The sequence below is a fragment of the Armigeres subalbatus genome, chromosome 1 (genome assembly GCF_024139115.2).
Source record: "Armigeres subalbatus isolate Guangzhou_Male chromosome 1, GZ_Asu_2, whole genome shotgun sequence".
In the NCBI taxonomy this organism is placed as follows: domain Eukaryota; kingdom Metazoa; phylum Arthropoda; class Insecta; order Diptera; family Culicidae; genus Armigeres; species Armigeres subalbatus.
In genome coordinates this window covers 113066084-113088423 of record NC_085139.1, presented here as the reverse complement: position 1 = coordinate 113088423, position 22340 = coordinate 113066084, and the positions used below count along the sequence as shown (strand labels likewise).

The window sequence follows — 22340 nt, the reverse complement described above, 5'->3', positions numbered from 1 at the left end:
TAACTGGTTTTGGAATTCGTCTAAGTCAGGGCCTCATTCAGTTGGGCACCTAAACTTGTAGGAGACTCCTAAAAAAATATGTTTGCTGTGGTACACAAGCGCCCCCCCCCCCCATTCCTATAGGATCTAACAAAGGTGCAGGCAAATCATTACAGTTCAGGAATATCAAGTTTAGTAACACATTCATTCTCTTGACAATATTTTCGTTTTTATTTATTAAAATCAACCAGGCCAGCTTTCTTTGTTTTTAGATTTGCGCTATTATAGGACAGTTGACTTATTAGGAAAAATTTAGCAAAATAATAAAATCCCTACTGTGAATGCTTTTCCGATTATTTTTTTGTTCCGTGTAACTAATCTTTATTTTAAAATCATTTTTTGAATATGATTGACAAAACTACTTGGTATATTTCGAACATCAGTTGAAAATTGCCACTTTAGCCCAGAACTGGGATGTTGTCGCCTCGCCGCTTAGTATTTAGTAAACTTATTCAGTTGAAACGCCAGGCAATTTCAAACATTACGAAATTTTATTTTATTATTTAATAGTTTATTGTGAAAGCTCTAGGAACATTTTCTTCAAAAACTTCCAATTCCTGGAATTCCTGTGAATAATCGAAAAAGTATCGTTTCGACATTCATTTAAGATTTCCTTCGAAATTTCTTCCAGGGATTCCTTCGGAAAATATTCCAGAAATTGAGGCTTCGGAAATGAATCAAGAAATTTCGTTGGAAATTCCTCTACATATTCTTTCGAAAAGTTTCATTTAAAAACCTTAGAAAATTACTTCAGGAATTCTTCCGGAAATTTCTTTATATATTTCTTTGGAAATTCCTTACGAAATTTCTTACGATTCCTTCAGAATTTCCATTACCGATTTCTTCAGAAAAACCTTTACGAATTTTATTCGGATTTCTTTAAAGAATACATACGAAAATGAGTGCAGGAATTCCTACGAAAATTCCGTTGAGAATTCCTTCGGATATTCCTTAAAGAATTCCTTCGGAAGTTTATTTAGCAATTCCTCCAGAAATTTCGTAAGAGTTTCTTCAAAAATTTCTTACAAAATCCTTCATTTTTTAAAAGCAAAACCTTTGAAAAATTCCTTGAGAACTCCTTCGGGAATTCCTCCTTTTGAAATTTCTTTGGAAATTATTCCATGAATTCCTTAAATAAATTATTCAAGATATTGAATAAGAAATTCCTTCGAAATTTCCTTAAGGAATTACTTCCAGTAATCCCTTAAAAACATTCTCCTGGAATTCTTTCAGAACTTCCTGTAGGAATTCCGAAAATGCCTTCATAAGTTCTTTCCGAAAATTTTTCAGAAATTCACTCTGATTTTTTTCTTCAATTCTTGCTAAGTCTTTTAGGGTTTATTATTACAAAACAATATAACAATGAATTAATTTTTAGATTATCTAATGAAGGAGAAGTTCTCATTGTGCATTTTTGGAGGAGTTTTTGAAGAAAATCATGGAGAGTTTTGTACAGGAATTTCCAAATTAACTTTTGAAGGCATTTCCAAAAAAAGAACCTGAAAGGTTTTCGTAAATAATTCCTGGAAGAACAGCTAAAAGAATTTTTGAAGGTATTTCTGAAAGATTTCCCAAAAAAATCTTAGAAGAATTTCCAGAGGGATCTATAAAAAAAATTCTGAAGGAATTTTTGAAGGAATTTCCAGAGGAATTCTCAATGGCATTAACGAAAAAATTCCTAATAGTGCCTACTGGCATTTCTGAAGTAATTTCTAGGTTTCCTAGGAATTTCTTTGGACTTTTTTTCCAATAATTTATTCGTAATTTCATCCACAAATTTCTTTAAAGATTCGTCTGGTGATTCCCTCGGAAATTGCCTTAAGGAGTTCTACAAAAACTCCGGAAAAGAATTCCAGAAAGTCTTTCAGAAATTCTTTCGGTATTTCCCCCAGAAATTAGTTCGAAATTTTCTTCACGTATTCCTTCAGAAATTTGTATACGAAAACCTTGGGAAATTCGTTAAGGCATTCTTCAAAAAGTAAATTCAGAAATTCATTTGAAAATTCTTTTGGAATTCCTTGCAAAATTCTTGGGCGAATTTCTAGCAAATTCCTTAAGAATTCCTGAACAAGTTTCTGAAAGAATATTCGAATTGTCAAAGCCTCTCCTGAAGGAACTTCCGACAATCTTGAATATCTTCACATTCCGTCAAGAGTCCGTTCAGAAATCCCTCTAGGGATTACTTCGAACAATCCGCAATTTTTCTAGGAAATGAATCTAGAAATGAAATAAATGTTATAATTTCTCAAGATATTTCTCCAAAAAATCAAAAAAGGTTTTCTAAGAACTATTTTAAATCTTCCCTCAGGAATCGTTTAAGAACTTCCAACAGGATTTTTTCAGGAAATTCCTTTGGTAAGACTTCTGGAATTCCTTAGCAATCCTTCACAAATTTCTTTTGAAATATCAACAGAAAATACTTTAGAAGATCCTTCGAAAATCCGTTTGAGAACTCCATAAAAAATTAACTAAAAATTCCTTCTGAAATTCATTTACGATTCCTACGCAAGTTACTTTAGGCTTTGAAAATTTGCTTAGAAATTTCTTACGGATTTTTTTAGAAATTACTTAGGAAATTTCTCAGATATTACTCTATGGGTTCCTTAGCAAGATTCTAGGCATTTTTTCCTGAAATTCCCATAATAATTCTTTCAGAACAACCTTAAGCAATTCCTTGGAAAATTCTCAGGTAATCTTCAGAAAATTCCTTCCATTTCCCTCAGGAATTCCTTAACTTACGATTTTTTTTTTCGGGAATCTGATTCAAAAGTTCTTCAAAAAATTCGGAAATTTCTTTGAAAATTCCTTAGAAAATTGCACTTGGGATGCATTAGGAAATTCTTTTAGGATTTTGATTTTTGAAAATGTCTGTCTTCCGGAAATTCCTTCAAAAAGTTTACCGGAAATGCTATCACAAACTCTTTCGGGCGTTACATCAGGAATTCTTTCAGAAAGTCCTTTAGGAATCCTTTCGAAAAATCTTCATTTAGGTAATTCCTTCGGAAATTCTTTTACGAATACCATCGGAAACTGTATATGAGTTTCCGCGGAAATTCTCATAGGATTTTACCAAGACGAGCTCGGTGGTCTAGTGGCTATCGCTTCTGTCTTATAAGCAGGAGATCGTGGGTTCAATTCCAGGCTCGTCCCTTGTCCTACTTTGTATTTCTATCTTAGTTTTTTCTGTATTTCACGTTCTACCAATACGATTCCTACCAAACGACTCCAAAACGATTCCATACTAACCATTCCAAAACCTTCTGTGCCACCAGAGTTCTCTGCATCTTTCTTAAGTGTCAAACTAAACGATGGTTTCTGGGGTGCTCCTTGGCCTAGCGGTAAGATTCTCGGCTATAAAGCAAGAAGCTCGCAGTTAATAACTGTGGAAGCGTTAAATGAACACTAAGCAGCGAGACGGCAATATCCCAGATCTTACCTGTTGAAAAGTGCCTTGCTTCCATCTAAGAGATAGTGATTAGTCCCTTATAAAAGACTATGTTTGTACCACCTACGAATTTGTGCGAATTGCTCAATGCTAATGCTAAATTCTCAAGGAATGAAATTTCCCAAGTAATTAGGAGTTCCAAGAATAATCCCGTTTTTACTTCAGAAATTCTTTCAAGAACTCTGACAATAACTTTTTTGGAATATTTAACCAATTTCAAAAATCCGCAGTAAAATTGATTTTTTCAGCCATTGATTTTTTCATCCACGCCGGTTCACGCCGCCGCCGCCGCCGCCGATGAAAACCAACGGCGCGCCGCCGTGACGCCGCCGCCGCCGGGGCAAAAGTGATCACCACGCCGCCGCCGCCGATTAGATAACCGGCGCACAGGTCTAATCTGAATATGTTTTGGACTTTTGGCTATAATTTGCGATTTTATTAGAATGTTTAGTAAATTTCAAATATATCTATCTGGGTAATAAACCGGATATTGGTTTTAAATTCACTCCGTGCGAAACGATCAAAGCAAAACAAAGGTGCGGTCGCAGTGTAATTTTACTTTGTTCAAGTTGTACGGAGCGATTTCAACACCAATATTCGTTTTAATACCCTCAGCTGACAGATATATTTGAAAGCTTTCGTCCAAGTACTAACTTGACAGAAGAAAGCTCTTTTTCATTGTCTGACAAGCAAATTAAAGGGAAAAACGCCCAAAATGCTGAGCACCACTGCTCTAAAGGTTTTGAATTATTTTTTCTTCGTCTCTTTGTTTACAGTCGAAGAACGCGTAGCCAAACTAACGATTTGAACTGAAATAATCCTACGTCGTACATCTGGGGGAAGGGTCGTTTAGCCGAAACCCATCCGTCCGGAAGCCATTTGGCCGAAACACATTAGGCCGAAACCTATCTGGCCGAAAGTGTCATTTGGCCGGAAGGGTCATTTGGCCGAAAAAGTAATTTGGCCGGATGGGTCATTTGGCCGAAAGGGTCATTAGGCCGAAAGAGTTATTTGCCGGAAGAGTCATTTGGTCGAAAGGGTCATTTGGCCGAATAGGTCATTTGAAAATGTGAAAAATTAGGAATGAAGCACTTCGCGCTTCTCGCTGTCAAAAGTGAGGAGCGCGAAGTGAGTAGTGAGACGTCTCACTACTCATTCTGCGCTCCTCATTTTATACAGTTGTAACGTTCCATTCTGCTTCCTTAAACTGACGGCTTAAGCGCCACCTTCAACAAGAAGGACCGTTAGCTCTGCCTAAATTTACCCGGATGATACTGCCGACTCAGGGCAGGTCAAAGTCACGCAAGAACCGAAGTCGCATTTCAACAAACCAAACAAAATTATCGAAAACCAACCAGACTCAAACTTACCGACATAATCTACGAACTAAATTTAAGACGATAATTACAAAATCCTCGATAACCAATCAGGCAGGGGAATACTTAGCCTCTAATAAACCTTAGCCAACCCAAAATCTTATTAAAAATGACGTGACGAAAGAAAAGCGAAGTGTGTGGTTCTAAACTAGGAGTAATTTTATTCAAAATAACCAATACGGTCGCGTATCTCAAAACAAAATTAATTTATCGAATGATCCTCAATTCGATGCGAAAAATGTAATTTAATTAAGGAAAGCCTAATTTCCAAACCGTGTGTGACGTCACGTTCAAAATGCAAAACTGCTACCAATTTATGTTTCGTTTCTAGGTAACTGAAATTCGAGCTTCAAGATGGACAGATCTGACATTAGCTTCTTCTCAATGCCGGCGTTCCCACGTCGGATGCAATCTGCAGTCGAATTCGAGCTTTCGTGGATACCACAAGCGAAAGTAGCATGGACGCAACTCACCTTCCTTTGCGTCGCCGTTGTCAATACCAAGAAAAAGCTTTTACACCACCCAGTTGACTCGCGCGCGCTGGCGTTGAATTTCGGGGTATAAATATCCCCTAGCACAGTGGAGTGATTGCCGTTAATATTGCTCGGCAAACGCCACGCGGCTTATTTACTTGCGAGTCGTAACGCCCAGCACGTGCAAGTTATGTTGTGGTTCGATGTGGTTCTGGGACGGGCGTATCCTATCGACGAAACGACGCCCACTGAGCTTTCGTGGGATGACTTTATTATTTGCTCGAATATAAGTTAATTAACTAGGCTCACCTGAATTCAGACTCTAAAATATTAACAAGATTCGCAACAATTTCAGTCTTAAACTGAATCACACTCGATAAATAGATAAACTAAATACAAAGGTAAGCATTAGAACTAATATTTAAGAAAATAAACTTAATCGGACGCGAACTTACTCCGAGTTTAGTATGGCGTCGCTCAAATTCACTTTAAGAGTTTAAGGTCACTTCTGACAGAATCCAAGTTTCAAAGTGCTCGCGTTTTCGGGGGCACACCACTCGATACGGAGGCGGCGGACAACTGTCATTTTTGTTGATTCAGCTTTGCTGCGTCACAGCATGCGTGAAAAAATAAAAATGACAGTTGTGCGTTGCTTCCATATCGAGTGGTGTGCCCCCGAAAACGCGAGCACTTTGAAACTGGGATTCTGTCAGGAGTGACCCTAAAAAAGACGGTAAGTTTAACTACTATAACCACTATAATGAGGAAACCGACGCGAGTTAGATTGGCTTCAGCCTAGTCGTGGCTACGTGTTTCCCTCTTATTGGTCGGTTACAGGGAGTTTAATTTACGACGTAATACGAACTATTGTTGTAAATTACAATCAAATCTGGCTGTTTTACAACGACGCATTAGATCATGAATGACGCAATTAATTCAAATTTCTAATCTGTCTGTGCTACTTCAGTTCTTGACACATAACATAGGTGGCTGATATAGGTTACTGTCTTTGTTAGACTTTCAAATCCACTAACCGCATCGTCACGTCAGGGTACATGAAAACTTACATTGAACAATACACAGCACGGAATCAGACAGCAAAATACGCGAAACATAAATTCTCACTTTCTCGGCCAAATGTCCTATTCGGCCAAATATCCTATTCGGCCAAACGACCATTTCGGTCAAACGACCCATTCTGCAAAATGACTTTCGGCTGTATGGTCTGTTCGGCCAAACTACTTTCGGCCTAGTGGCATTCGGCCAAACGGCTTTCGGCTGAATGGGTTTCGATCAAACGACCCTTCCCCCAATACATCATACAGTCAATAAAATTCGTTTGTTCAATTATTTTTCGCTAGCGTAATAGAAGCAACGTCTTATAAATACATTTTTTTCATCCAAACTTGTCTTGTACTTATACCAAAAATTTCTACTATTCCGAAACATTAAAATAGCATAGCATAGCATAGCATAGTTACGGTGTACTTCGTAGATTGGACACTAGTGATACTCATGTTTTTCTTTTGAAATCCTTATTCCGATTGCTATCAGAAATCAAGGTGGGTGTTGTCCTTGATTTCAATCTAGAATAAAAATCACAAAAGCATGAGGATTACTACTCCTGGCCACGCCCATCTTCACCGTAACTTGAGAGGGGAGGGAAGTGTTGATGTAGTACTTACTTAACGAGAGGCCCCCGACTCAGCGACACCCTCATAAGGACTACGGAGTTAGATATTGGGGAAGGTATTCGTTGGGTCAGGACTAACACACCACGCAAAGGTGTCTACCCAGCGTTACGGGGGACTTCTACTATTCCGAAACATAAAAATAGGGGAAAAAGTCAAAGTACATATAACAATTAACGGCAACACTACCCACGTACAGCTCTTGTGTTAGTCGTTTGACAGCCTGAGGCATTTAACTGAATGGTAGTACAGTCAAAACTTTTTTTATCAGGTCTAAATGGGATTGCACTTGGATTTTTTTTATCTGGAACCTAAAACAAACTTTGTTGAAGACTATCCAAATTGACTGATATGATAGTTATTATGGATTAGGTCACAGATAGCTTGTCCAGATATCCAAGAATTCTGAATAGAATCAGTTCTACGCTTGTGAACAAAGTTCTGTTTGAATAAGCTACCCACTCCTTGTGGTACAGAGCAAATATATTGTGTACAGTATATGTTCTTGGTCAAGAAATACCTGGAGTAAGGCCTTTTGATCCACACGCGTTACCAAAGTTTACCTGTTTCAAATGTGGAACATGCTCTCTGTAGTAAAAAGGATAGAATGCATCCACAGCATATGATCTTGGTCATCCAAGAAATCTTTGGAGTAAGGCCTTCTGATATACACGCGTAACCAAGGAACAGTTTACCTGTTTCAAACGTGGAACATACTCTTTTAGGACAAAGAACAGAATGCGTCCACAGCATAAGATCTCGGTCATCCAAGAAATTCCTGGAGTAATGTCTTTTAGTCTACACGCGTAACAAAGGATCAATCTACCCGATTCAAATATGGTACACGCCCTTCGTAATACAAAGGATAGAATGCGTCTACAGCATATGATCTTGGTCATCCAAAGATTTCCTGGAGTAAGGCCTTCCGGTCTATTCACCAAAGATCTATTCACCCGATTGAAATTTATTTATTTATTTCTTCGTCTTGAATTATAAAAAAATACTCCTCAGACTGCTTCTTATCTAATATTTCATATTCTATTCTTTAAAGCTAGTTTAGACACATTAACACCCAAAAGGCCAAGCTCTTTGAGAAAGCAATTTTTGATTTTGAAAAAATCATAACTTTTTTATTTTTTGTCCAATCTTGATGAAATTTTGACACAAGGTCCAATTTTTATTCTAGTTTTGGCTGCACACTGAGTTTTTTGGAATTTCTGGATGGTTCCGGAATTATTCCAGATTCCCTTGGGGTACCAGCAAACTGGTGTTTGGGGTATTTCGCCAGTTACTCAATTTTTCTCCATGGAAACCATATCAAACAGTATAAAACAATTTTGCCACACTCATAACGAGTCTCATAGCGATTTTTCCGAAAGTTAATCTTCCATACGGACATCCCAGGAAGCTTCCAAATGTCCCCAGGGAACCTGTAAAGGGGACATTTTCGATTTTGCTCCGAAACATGTCGTGCGACGGCTCTTTCTTCACAATTTGTCATGAATATACTCGCTGTTGTTATAAAAGTGGTCGATGGTCAGTTTGGCCACTCTTGTGGCCCCGGAATGCCCCCAGGGAACCTGTAAAGGGGACAATTTCGATTTTGCTTCGAAACATGTCGTGCGACGGCTCTTTCTTCACAATTTGTCATGAATATACTCGCTGTTGTTATAAAAGTGGTCGATGGTCAGTTTGGCCACTCTTGTGGCACCCGGAATGCCCCCAGGGAACCTGTAAAGGGGACAATTTCGATTTTGCTCCGAAACATGTCGTGCGACGGCTCTTTCTTCACAATTTGTCATGAATATAGTCGCTGTTGATATAAAAGTGGTCGATGGTCAGTTTGGCCATTCTTGTGGCAGCCGGAATGCCCCCAGGGAACCAGTAAAGGGGACAATTTCGATTTTGCTCCGAAACATGTCGTGCGACGGCTCTTTCTTCACAATTAGTCATGAATATACTCGCTGTTGTTATAAAAGTGGTCTATGGTCAGTTTAGTCACTCTTGTGACGCCCGGAATGCCCCCAGGGAACCTGTAAAGGAGACAATTTCGATTTTGCTCCGAAACATGTCGTGCGACGGCTCTTTCTTCACAATTAGTCATGAATATACTCGCTGTTGTTATAAAAGTGGTCTATGGTCAGTTTAGTCACTCTTGTGACGCCCGGAATGCCCCCAGGGAACCTGTAAAGGAGACAATTTCGATTTTGCTCCGAAACATGTCGTGCGACGGCTCTTTCTTCACAATTTTTCATGAATATACTCGCTGTTGTTATAAAAGTGGTCTATGGTCAATAACCGGCTTCTATTTGCAAAAGGCTGTAAATGATGTATCACCGAATACTTTGTGTTTCATCGATGCCCACATAATATAATACAATGGGATTATAGAATTCCAAGAATTTTGACGATGCCAGTTATTGATTTTGATGCGGCACCAGTCAAAAGAGGAACAAATAGAAACAGGCTTCGCTATAATTCACACTTGAAATCGTGAACATATATGAAAGCAAGTAGAACTACGGTATTCGTTAGAATGTTTAGAGTAAAATCACAGCCAATGGCTGATTGTTTCATAGTTACAAGTGATGCGAGTTTTGAATAAGTAATGAAGCATTCTGTCATTTCTACCTGATATTCTGTATATTGTCCCTAACGATATCCTACTAGCCCTTCACTGCTTGCAGTAGCCTCGGAGTAATCTAAATGTACACACATAGAAATAGTTTAAAGAACTAGTGATGCTGTCTTGAAGTCGGAGGAAAAGTAAACTTTCAACCAGGACTTACTGGGGAATCTGAGGAGCAGAATTATGATGTTTCAGATATTCAAGAAAAAACAGAACTGTGTGAAATTTTATTGAAAATAATGATGGCATTCATACATACATATATTTTTTCCCCTTAACACGGTAATCACTTTGACGTAGTGTGTTACGGTTTACGATATATCGTATTTAGTCCTCGCAACCAACAGCAGTCTCAGAAATAAAACATAATTAATGTTACCCTGCAGATAATTGAAAGACTCGCGTTGGAGGATAAACTGCATGCAACGGAAGCACCTTTTCAAGCAATTAGTTAAAAAACCTCAATGCCCGTATCCGCTGAACTGACTGCTGGAAAATCGAGTTGGGGGTTTAAATACGTACTAACTTTTCATGAACTTGAACTTATTATTACAGCATTTGTTTTTCAGTCTATATATACATATTACAGAATATTGTGTATTTGGACAACATATTTTATTCCTGTGAGTCTTTTTCAAATAAATTATGTACTTGTGAGGACATTATTTCTACAGGTTTTATCGCCATAGCTGATTTTTAGTCTATAGCTAGGAGGTTCGAATAAAATCGATTTTCGAGTATCGCGCATTTCTGCGCCCTCATGCAGCATGAAAAGATAAATTTTAAGAGCGAGAAATTTTTGACAACTAAGTAACTGCAAAACATTTTGGCTCATGGGAATATTTTCAAAATACCCCTTCACTCGCTTGAAAGCAAAAAGACGACTCTTTCAGCAGCACCCAGGTCTATAGTACATTTTTGCAGTAACAGACTTGACACGAGGGGCACCAGGGACAGCAGGGACAGCATGGACCATGTCCAAGGGCTTGACGACCCCTCCCCAGCTGTCTGTGAGTCAGGGAGAACTGTCTAGGGCGTGGTGGGATTTAGCAGTGGGCTCTGCTAAAATCCCTCCAAAAAAAACCACAAGTGCCCGTAATCAGACTCTATCAAAGCGACTGTGTGCCGCTTCAAAAGCACAAGCCCAGGGAGTGCCAATTGGAATGGGGAGTGTCCCTACTTCGGTAGGGTAGCGAATGAGCTGCTTCGGCAGGGAGTGAGTGATCTGGTTGTGCTGAGGCAGGAGTGTCATAGCGTGTCGCCGCTATTGTCACCTCGAAGCGCAGCAGAAGTCTGAGTATGGACTGCACATGCTGAGGTAGGAGTCGAAGTAGCTATCGACACCTCGAGGCATGGCAGTGGAGTGTTAGAGTGAGCACCCGAAAAAGGGTCACATGGAGTGAATGGTCTTTGGAGAAGCTGCTTCGGCGGCAGGGTGGCAGTGGGTTGTACCCACACACCTACAGTTGTGCACATGTGGTGCATGGGGAGTGTCCCTGCTTCGGCAGGGTAGCGTGTGGTCTGCTTCGGCAGTGGTGTGATTGATCTGCTCGTGCTAAGGCAGGAGTGTCGTAGCGTAATATCTGTAGGCCCAGGCAGTTACCGCTATTGACACCTCGAGGCATGGCAGCGGAGCACCCGGGAGAGCATCCAAGTAAGACTCAAATGGAGTGAATGGTGTGCGAGCACCCAAGTCAGTCTCGCACGGGTGCCTGTGTGGGACGGGTGCCTGTGTGAGCGATAATGAGCGAGTACGTTTAGTACTGCCATCCCCCAGAAGTAGTACTGGGAGGTAGTTCCTGGGGGAAACGATGGTGGAGCCCAAGGGAGTTTAGTCGGTCTTACCGGTATGGTCGAGTCCGACACTCCAGTACACTTCCGTGTGGTAGTTTGGCAACTACAATGCACGTGTACTGGGTTAGTGTGTAAATGCATTCTCCCTTGTAAAAAAAAAAAAAAGACTTGACACGAGAAATTGGTTTTTTCGCCATAGCACCTTACGGCTCAGTTGATCATATGCTGACCGATTTCGGTCATTTCGATCTTATGTTTTTATGCTCGAGGCCTAATGAACAATAACTTGTTGTAAAAAATTAGGGTGAAGTTCTGAGAAAAACCCTATTGGGATCCTGATTAGCATCGGCTCGAGATTCTAAGAAGCATCTACTCATGATTATGAGCAAAATTCGTTCGAGATTCTAAACTAAATTCGGCTGAAATTCTAAACAGACTCTATTTAAGATTCTGAAACGAATCTGTTCGGGATTCAAAATTTCAAACAGAATCCGTTTGGATTCGAGTTCTAAAGAGAATCCGTTTGTAATTCTGAACATAATTTCGGTTGAAATTTGGAGAGGAATTTGTACAGAGTTCTGAACAGAGTCCGTTTAGGATTTTGAAAAGAATCTTTTTGAGATTCGGAACATAATTTGTTTGAAATTCGGATCCCAATCCGTTTGAAATTCTGAATAGAATCCGTTGAAGGTTCCTAACAGAATCTGTTTGCGATTCTGAAAAAAAAATCGAATGGTTTTTGAACAGAATTTATTTAGGATTCTGAAAAGAATAAGTTAGCGATTCTGAACAAAGTGGCCAAACTGACCAATGACCACCTTTATAAGAATTGCGAATCTATTCAAAACAAATTGTGAAGAAAGAGCCATCACACGACATGTTTCGGAGAAGGATCGAAATTGTCCCATTTAAATGTTCCTTGGGAGCATTCCGGGTGTCCCAAGAGTGGCCAAACTGTCCAATGACCATTTTTGTAAGAAAAGCGAGTTTATTCATAACAAATTGTGAACATAGACCACTTTTATAAGAACAGCGAGCTTATTCATGGAAGATCGTGAAGAAAGAGTCGTCGCACGACATGTTTCGGAGCAAAATCGAAATTGCCCCAATTAAATGTTCCTTTGGGGCATTCCGGGCGTTACGAGAGTGCCCAAACTGACCAGAGACCACTTTTATAACAACAGCGAGTATATTTAAGAAAAATTGTGAAGAAAGAGCCGTCGCACGACATGTTTCGGAGCAAAATCGAAATTGTGCCCTTTACTGGTTCCTTGGGGGCATCCCGGGCGTCACGAGAGCGGCCAAACTGACCATCGACAACTTTTATAACAACAGCGAGTATATTCATGACAAATTGTGAAGAAAGAGCCGTCGCATGACATGTTTCGGAGCCAAATCGAAATTGTCCCCTATACAGGTTCCCTGGGGGCATTCCGTGTGCCACAAGAGTGGCCAAACTGACCATAGACCACTTTTATAACAACAGCGAGTATATTCATGAAAAATTGTGAAGAAAGAGCCGTCACACGACATGTTTCGGAGCAAAATCGAAATTGTCCCCTTTACAGGTTCCCTGGGAGCATTCCGGGCGTCACGAGAGCGGCCAAACTGACCATCGACCACTTTTATAACAACAGCGAGTATATTCATGAAAAATTGTGAAGAAAGAGCCGTCGCACGACATGTTTCGGTGCAAAATCGAAATTGTCCCCTTTACTGGTTCCTTGGGGGCATTCCGGGCGTCACGAGAGCGGCCAAACTGACCATCGACCACTTTTATAACAACAGCGAGTATATTCATGAAAAATTGTGAAGAAAGAGCCGTCGCACGACATGTTTCGGAGCAAAATCGAAATTGTCCCCGATACAGGTTCCCTGGGGGCATTCCGGGTGCCACAAGAGTGGCCAAACTGACCGTAGACCACTTTTATAACAACAGCGAGTATATTCATGAAAAATTGTGAAGAATGAGCCGTCGCACGACATGTTTCGGAGCAAAATCGAAATTGTCCCCGATACAGGTTCCCTGGGGGCATTCCGGGTGCCACAAGAGTGGCCAAACTGACCGTAGACCACTTTTATAACAACAGCGAGTATATTCATGAAAAATTGTGAAGAAAGAGCCGTCGCACGACATGTTTCGGAGCAAAATCGAAATCGTCCCCTATACAGGTTCCCTGGGGGCATTCCGGGTGCCACAAGAGTGGCCAAACTGACCATAGACCACTTTTATAACAACAGCGAGTATATTCATGAAAAATTGTGAAGAAAGAGCCGTCGCACGACATGTTTCGGAGCAAAATCAAAATTGTCCCCTTTACAGGTTCCCTGGGGACATTTGGAAGCTTCCTGGGATGTCCGTATGGAAGATTAACTTTCGGAAAAATCGCTATGAGACTCGTTATTAGTGTGGCAATATTGTTTTATACTGTTTGATATGGTTTCCATGGAGAAAAATTGAGTAACTGGCGAAATACCCCAAACAACAGTTTGCTGGTACCCCAAGGGAATCTGGAATAATTCCGGAACCATCCATAAATTCCGAAAAACTCAGTATGCAGCCAAAACTAGAATAAAAATTGGACCTTGTGTCAAAATTTCATCAAGATTGGACAAAAAATAAAAAAGTTATGATTTTTTCAAAATCAAAAATCGCTTTCTCAAATAGCTTGGCCTTTTGGGTGTTAAAATAAAAAACAGCACTTTCACTATTAAACGACCGAAAAAAGTTTTTCAGAGGGTTGTTAAGACCATATGACGTCCTGTGACGCTGATCAATTCAATTCTACACGTCCTAATTGAGTGGAACCTATCGTACACCCATTTTCGATACGTGTGTTTCGGCGAGAAAACAATATAGTTTTGCATTTGCTTATGTTGAGAGCCATTCCATTTTCCGAACACCACAGTTGGAGTTCGCCTATACCGGTTTGAAGCGCACAACAATCGAGATGCGATGAAATTACTTTGAATATTTTGAGGTCGTCAACATACAGTAACTGGCCCGATTTTAGCCGACTACATAGGTCGTTCATAAACAGTTCAAAGATTGAAGATCCAAGTACACTTTCTTGTGGGACACCTGACTTAATGGTAAACTTTCGTTTGGCAGATTTAAATGATCGCAAATCGCATCGAATATCCCTGAACCCCATAACTGAGGATATCCTACTGCAAATGTATGCTTAATTTGATATGAAACTATGTCCGTTGTCCTTGTACGAACAAAATATCACAAGTCAGTCGAAAAGCCGCTTGGTGCGTTTTGGCTGAACCCCGACCAAATAATAGAATGCGTTCATAGCATATGCTCTTGGTCATCCAAGAAATTCATGGAGTAAGACCTTTCGATCTACAAGCATAACCAAAGATAAGTTTGCTTTATTCAAATATGGTACATGTTCTCTGTAGTACAAAGAATAGAATGCGTCCACAGCATAGGATCTTGGTTATCCGAGAAATTCCAGGAGTATGTCCTTTTGGCTACACACGTAACAGCACAAGTTCTTGGTCATCTAAGATATCGCTACAGTAAGACCAATAGATCCACACGCGTAACCAAAGATCCTTATTGATTGAAGTATTGTGCATTCTCTTCGAGTTACAAAGAATAAAATGCAACGTACATCTTCCGTACACAATTTATATTATATGTACCACAATGGTCACTTAACACACTAGAAACAGGCCTGTAGATCATTTGTTACGCGTGTAGATCTGAAGGCCTGCACTGCAGGAATTTCTTGTATAACCACGAATATCTTCCGTAAGTATATTTTTTACATGTACCACATATTCTAAACAGGCCAGAAGATCATTGGTTACGATTTGACAACCGCGAACATGTTCCACACACATATTTTATTGCGAGAATTACAATGGGCACATAACATATTTAGAATAGGTCAAATATCTTTGATTACGCGTGTAGATCCGAAGACCTTTATTTCTGGAATTTCTTGGATAACCAAGAACATCGTCCATCACATTTTCCAATCTATGTTTTACAATGAACACAAAACATATTCAAAACAGGCGAATATTATATGAATTTATGTCATTTTGAATTAACACGGTGCATATGTACCGCATAAAAATTAATTCGGTGTACTTGTTGAAATCGCACACTAATACTAACGCGTTTATTTCACGTCAAACCAGCGAATATTGGAATGGACGAATAAAAACTTTCATGGACGAAAACAGATTTTCGTAAGACAAATATACAAAAATGGAAGGGTAATTTTAATTACCAATTCCCAATAAACCCCGATTTGTTCATTGCGCTAATAGTACGCAATGGAAAGTAGGAACTCTAAAATATATGTTACATACATCTTAGTCAGAGTCAGTAGTTTGGCTAGCGTTTCAAATTGATTTAAAAACCAAGTAGTACTTACTACGATGGAAATTAGCTAACCTACACAATTCATCAACTGGATCTTACTCCTTGTTTCAAATTATGAGGACGACATCACCTGTCATAAGACGAGTTTATACCATCCCATTGAATTCCACCACTTAATTGTATCTTGACAGATACGTATTTCGACCTCAAAGGTAAGGCCGTCTTCAGTGTCTCGTACTTGACTCGACTTGGCCTACAAGTCGAGTCAAGTACGAGACACTGAAGACGGCCTTACCTTTGAGGTCGAAATACGTATCTGTTAAGATACAATTAAGTGGTGGAATTCAATGGGATGGTATAAACTCGTCTTATGACAGGTGAAAACATTCCACTAAAAAGCTCAAAATAATTTTCTTATGAGAACGACATGTTTTATCACATTCAAATGATGAAAATTTCTTCTTCTTCTTCTCTAGGATGAAAACTATTGTGTTTAATAATGGGGCCCTCCTTAGCCGTGCGGTAAGACGCGCGGCTACAAAGCAAGACCATGCTGAGGGTGGCTGGGTTCGATTCCCGGTGCCGGTCTCGGAAATTGTCTCGACTTCCCTGGGCATAAAAGTATCATCGTGCTAGCCTCATGATATACGAATGCAAAAATGGTAACCTGGCTTAGAAACCTCGCAGTTAATAACTGTGGAAGTGCTTAATGAACACTAAGCTGTGAGGCGGCTCTGTCCCAGTGTGGGGATGTAACGCCAATAAGAAGAAGAAGAAGAAGAATGATATAAAACAAACTATGTCTAAAATGCCATGGTGATATAATTTTTGGTGTACAATAATTTGTTAATATTAATCCGTGGAATCCTCAGGGATCTCAACCATAGTCTATTCAAGATTGTGTACGGGTATTTTTCTCACAATTTGATTTTTTGAGAATTTTCTAAGAATCTAGATTTCCGCAATTGTGCGAATTTGCATTCTCCAGTCAGTAGACTGCCCAAGTTTTCCTTTTTTCTGGTTATTCGGTTCTTTTACAGATTTACTAAACAATTAAACATCCAATTTCCTACGAATTCCATAGATTCTCCAGACTTTACACCTGGCGGGACAAGTATGTTGAATCTAAGGGCCCTCCTTAGCCGTGCGGTAAAACGCGCGGCTACAAAGCAAGACCATGCTGAGGGTGGCTGGGTTCGATTCCCGGTGCCGGTTAGGCAATTTTCGGATTGGAAATTGTCTCGACTTCCTTGGGTATAAAAGTATCATCGTGTTAGCCTCATGATATACGAATGCAAAAATGGTAACGTGGCTTAGAAACCTCGCAGTTAATAACTGTGGAAGTGCTTAATGAGCACAGGTTCTACAGCCGAATAGGTCATTTGGCCAAACGTTGTTTGGTCTTAATGGTCTTTGGTCTTGGCATAAAAGACCACTGGCAAGAGTGAGGAATGAGAGATGAGAAATGAGGAGCGAGTGTGAGGCCTCTCACGCCTAACTTCGCACTTCTATTTTTTTTACAGTGAGATTAAAAATTTAGAAGTGAGATGTCACTTCTCACTGGGAAAACGGAGAAGTGCAAAATCAGATGTGAGAAATGAGAAGTGAGAAATTATGAGTTAGAATTGAGGCATCTTTTCACAATGAGAACTGAGAAATTAGTGGTGCAAAATGGGAAGTGAGACGTCTCACTATTTATTTCACACTACCTACTTTTTACTGTGAAAAGTGAGAAATGAGAAATGATCAGTGAGAAGTAAGACGTCTAGATTTTCACTCATCATTTCTCACTTTTTACTTCTTATTCTCACTGTGAAAAATAAGAAGTGCGAAGTTACACGTGAGAGGCCTCACACTCGCTCCTCATTTCTCACTTCTTTCTACGAAAAGTGAGAGAGAGAAATGAGACATGATGATTGAGAAGTTAGACGTCAAACGACCTTTTCGACAAAATTAGATATTTGGCCGAATGACCTATTGGGCCGGACGACCTATTCTGCTAAATGACCTGTTCAGCCAAATGATCTATTCGGCTGAAAAATCTATTCGGCCAAATGACCTATTCGGCCATAACCTATTCAGCGAATGTCCCGAATGTCCCGGCCGTATGTCCCGTTCGGCCAAATGACTTTCAGTTAGATGGGTTTCGACACAATGGTTTGTTTGACCTAGGGGTATTTGGCGAAATGGCTCCCTAGCGCAACGTACAAGCAAAAATGATAGTAATCGAATGGAATTCACGTGTGTTTGACATGTAGTACCGGCATTGTTGCGCGGTTCATGTTAAAATCAAGGAGAAAAAGACATACAAAAATTGGACGGAGATCTAGGAATTCTTTGATGAACTGATCAAAAGACTTACACTGTGTCTAAAAATTGACCGTACAGTAATGGCTCGGGTACGAAATCAGTTAACATTTATTAAATCATATTAATTAAATTAAAACAAACGTCACATTCATTTCAGGCGAAGCTGCGTGCTCATGTCATTAAAGCAATAAATTCGATAAACAAACAGTTCAATTTTTTATTAAGCTTCCTAATATAAAACAGATACAAAATTTGGGTAAAAAAAACATCTAGAGATATTGGTTTGTTCTCATCCATAATATTACGGAGAAAATATTTTATATTAATGTGCGTTCGTTTAGCTCTTATCTCAAACAAGTTCATCCCACATCTTGTTATTTAGTACTTTGATCCTGCTCTGGATGTCCCTTTCAAATTTTGGGTAAAAACATAATTTGTTTATAATATGCACTTGAATATTTGTCAGTATAATAGAGAGAAGATTAGATAAAACTATGTAAAAGCTTGTTATCAAACGTTTTGTGGCATTTTCGACAATAATTTATATAAATAGTAAACTTGACATTAAAACAGATACAATTTCCTCATATTATTGCTGCTATGTGCAAAGCATAAGTCTGTATGACCTAATTTTCCAATAGCAACCGCATTTGATGATAGAGAAAGCCATAATATATGCTATCGTTTAACAACAAATCACAATCACAGAGATCTGTAAACAACCATATCCCAAATTGGTAGACATTCTTTCAAGTCATATTTTTAATTTCGATCCATACATTTCGCTTCCCAGAATGTACATTATTCCATTTGATATCAATCCTTCACAAACTCCTGTTTAGAAAATCATCAGAAAAACAAAAAAAAACATTTTAATGTTCACCATTCACGATAAATTCAAACCGATCCCCTCACCTCTTGTAGATGGCGATCCGTCAAGCGGTAATAGAAGTAAGTAGCAAGATATTGCGTAATGTATCACTTTCAAAAGCTTACCAAATAATTCTTGCAACAGTGCGAACCACTTTAGTAGATAAATCGAATTTAGCATAAATTCCGTGTTAACGATACAGAAACATATAAATCTCGAAGTATAATTATATATGGTGTGCATTCCTAACGATTGTGGGAAAACAGTTTGTAAATGTTTGATGGTTCTACCTATAGCAAGAATTCAATTGTTGCTCATATTAACACACACTCAACATGAACTAGCTTAGACAAATTTGTTGCTCCGAAAAGCAAATCGTGCTGCCTCTGGTGTTCTTTTTTAACAATAGAAATCACTTCTATTTTTTAACTTCCCCATGATGTTAGTTGTTTCGTTTCTTCTAGCGCATTTATAGTGATCCAAATTTGTTAGCTGTATGAGTCCCAGAATTAGGATATTTAAATACAATTAAAAAATTTATTCTACTACACCTCTCTTTCTCTTTCAAATACATGTGAACTATCCTCTGTCCTTTTATGCCCAGCTATGTCAAACAACAGTTCAATCAACCACGCCACATAAGACAAACAAGTATCAACCCAATTCAATTCAAATACTAAACATGGTCCCCATTTGAAAATACTACCACTTATGGTTACTAATGTTGCCAGAAAACAAAACTTGCAAAACAGCAGAATACTAACAAAAACAAGAAACCAACTTAAGACTTATCATTCTGCTCTCCAGTTAACACTTTTTAGCACATTACTATTTATGATAACCTACAAACATAAATAAAAATCTCAAAGAAAGTGCGCCCACTAAAAGTCGATCACTCTTTAATGGTCAGAAATTATTACTCTGGTTGAGAATACGTTTGATATATCGCCATGAAACGGAAATGAATCTAATCTGAGTTTTCTATTTTTTTTCGTCTTTAATTCGTATGAAAAACCGCGATAGTTTTCCTATTCCAAATGACTTAATCATCAGCGTCGGAACATACTGAAAGAGAAAGAGAGTTCCATGTGCTGCTTATTAACGAACGCTGGAACATTAACAGAAACGAAGCAATCATAATTAACGCGCGGTGAATGCTAGACCGATGGCAGCACTTTCTTTGAAAGTGGTCATTCTTCTCAATATCACACCTCTTGCTACTAAACTGCCGACCCAACACCCCTTCTCTACTATTTGTTTGAATGTCACAAATTTCAACTATTAGTTACTCCGTTTAACAGTTTGTGAATGCAACCCCTCCCCCACGTGTACCCCGAATAGCATTGTTCGCGTCTATGAATACTCGTTATATTTCCTAAACTATTTTCAACGTTTGTCCAACACAAACAAGAGTACTATATCTCTCGGAAACAGAAAAGTGTTACCCAACACATATCAGAAACACAATCCCAACAGACAAACATACGAAAGAACAACAACTCAGCAGCAATTAACGTTGATGGTCTACCCTGCCCATCATCGGCATCTAATCACGTCCAAGAGCCACTCTCAAATCCACACCGGCGAGCCTAAATGTAGACGGAAATAACAAACGCTACTCCGCAATCGATCGACGAGCCCAACACGTGCGTTTCAGCAGCGAAGCCAACTTCCGGTTTCTAATTGATGTGTGTTTGACATGATTGTGTCAATGTGAACCGTAGTTCCTTTGACGAAATCAAACATTTCCCTCCCCATAAAACCACGCAGTTGTACCAACTTCGTTACAGCCGTCCGTCCCACTCCGAGAGCCGTAAGTGTGTTTATTTGTGTTATCACCCCACATCCTTTCCACCATCTAAATATGGGTAAGCCCGGTTAGCAGCCTCATTCCACCTCTGTACCATCCTGAGAAGAGCCCCTGAATTCGATTTGGCTTTTAATTGAGTGTCGCACCCATCTTCAAATCGTCATCGTCGTCGTCTGGTTTTGCCTCCCCCATTCGGCGGCAGATGGTGCCGTCAGCTTTCAGACAGTCAATCCTTGTCAGTCTGCTTGGGCTCTGCTGGCATCAGGATGAAGCCTCCCAATTAGGCTCCAGCAAAAGCCATACTTCGATCCGAGTAATAAACTTCAGTCACAGATGTCTACTCGTTGTGCGAGCATTTATACCTATACATGATGCTTCAGGTGAAAGCAAAAAGTCACAGTCACAGATCAAAGTGTTACAGGATATGCAGCCGGGTTTCCTGCAACATGCGTTATAAGGGTGTGCAGACGATGTAGGGGTTTACCAAATTTAAATTGAAATAAAAACTACCTAGGGGAACTGTTCCATTTTCCATCTCACTGAACATATATTCATCTCATCGCAAAATAAAGAAATACAGCACCAATCTCGTCGCTTCTTTTTGCTAACAATCGTGCTCACTGGTAAAAAAAATCACAAAAATAAAAAAAACAAACCAAATTCCTTTTCATTGCTTTGTTTTTGATGGGATTGAAATAGGAGCTATGGTATGAAGTGACGAACCGTTCCCCTAATTAAAATTAAAATGTAATTAAAAAAAACTGTAAACAATTCGTAAAGCAGTTCCAAAATTTTATTTTCTAGTATGCTGTAATAACTTCCTGATGAGGCTCAACCACTCTAATCATCTATTTGTGATGTTACCAATGGCATAAATCGAGCCGTCACACAAGAGTCTGTTATTTAAATGTCATTAGCATGTCTCAATGAGGAATGGGTGCAAAACTCCGTCTGAGCAGTTGAGTTCCGTTTGTGATTTATTGACATTGGGAAGTTCAATATTTCTTTTTCATCGGATTCCAATCGTGCTCGTTACGGAAAATAAATGTAAAACAATTTTGATGGATGTATGTGACTAGATTTATGAGAAAATCGTATGACTTTTTTTGTAATTGCTTGTTATTGTGTTTTATTATTTAAATTTAAGCCAAACTTGAGAGCTTTGAAATTACAAAATACAGTCGCAAATGTTAAGGTTTCTACAAAATACAATGAATTTAATCAAACACTCAAGAAATCTCTATGGAATACAATGGCAGTTTAAACAGGAAAAGTAATCGAAAGAATCAAGCTGCTCCGCCTTTCTCTTATAGGGCCCCATACACGATCCGATATGTTGTACAACTTAGACTCCGCCTCCAGGAAATTTGGTTCGGTCGGCGAATAGTCGGAGTGTCAGTGGGAAAGTTGTACTGCCCGAAAGTCATGCAGTCACAGACGTTCTGACATCCCTCTGACCGAACCAAATTTGTTTCTTTCAAAGAACAGATTTATCGCTTAACTTTTCAAAAGGACCTAAGTAACTTTTTTCTCATGAACTAATTTGAATAGCGC

At 39.2% G+C, this 22340-nt stretch overlaps 1 protein-coding gene across 18 annotated transcripts in view; it reads left to right on the top strand.

Annotated features, from left to right (window-relative positions):
* Positions 1-22340, top strand: part of LOC134204977 (complexin) — a 1044191-nt gene that overhangs the window by 1008944 nt on the left and 12907 nt on the right. For 17 of the 18 annotated variants that reach the window (XM_062679818.1, XM_062679815.1, XM_062679824.1 and 14 more), the window contains one exon: positions 19030-19056. The exons of the other annotated variant lie outside the window; for it this stretch is intronic. In XM_062679818.1, the coding sequence (XP_062535802.1) occupies positions 19030-19056 (27 nt within the window). The remainder of the gene's footprint in view (positions 1-19029; positions 19057-22340) is intronic. 18 annotated transcript variants of the gene reach the window in all.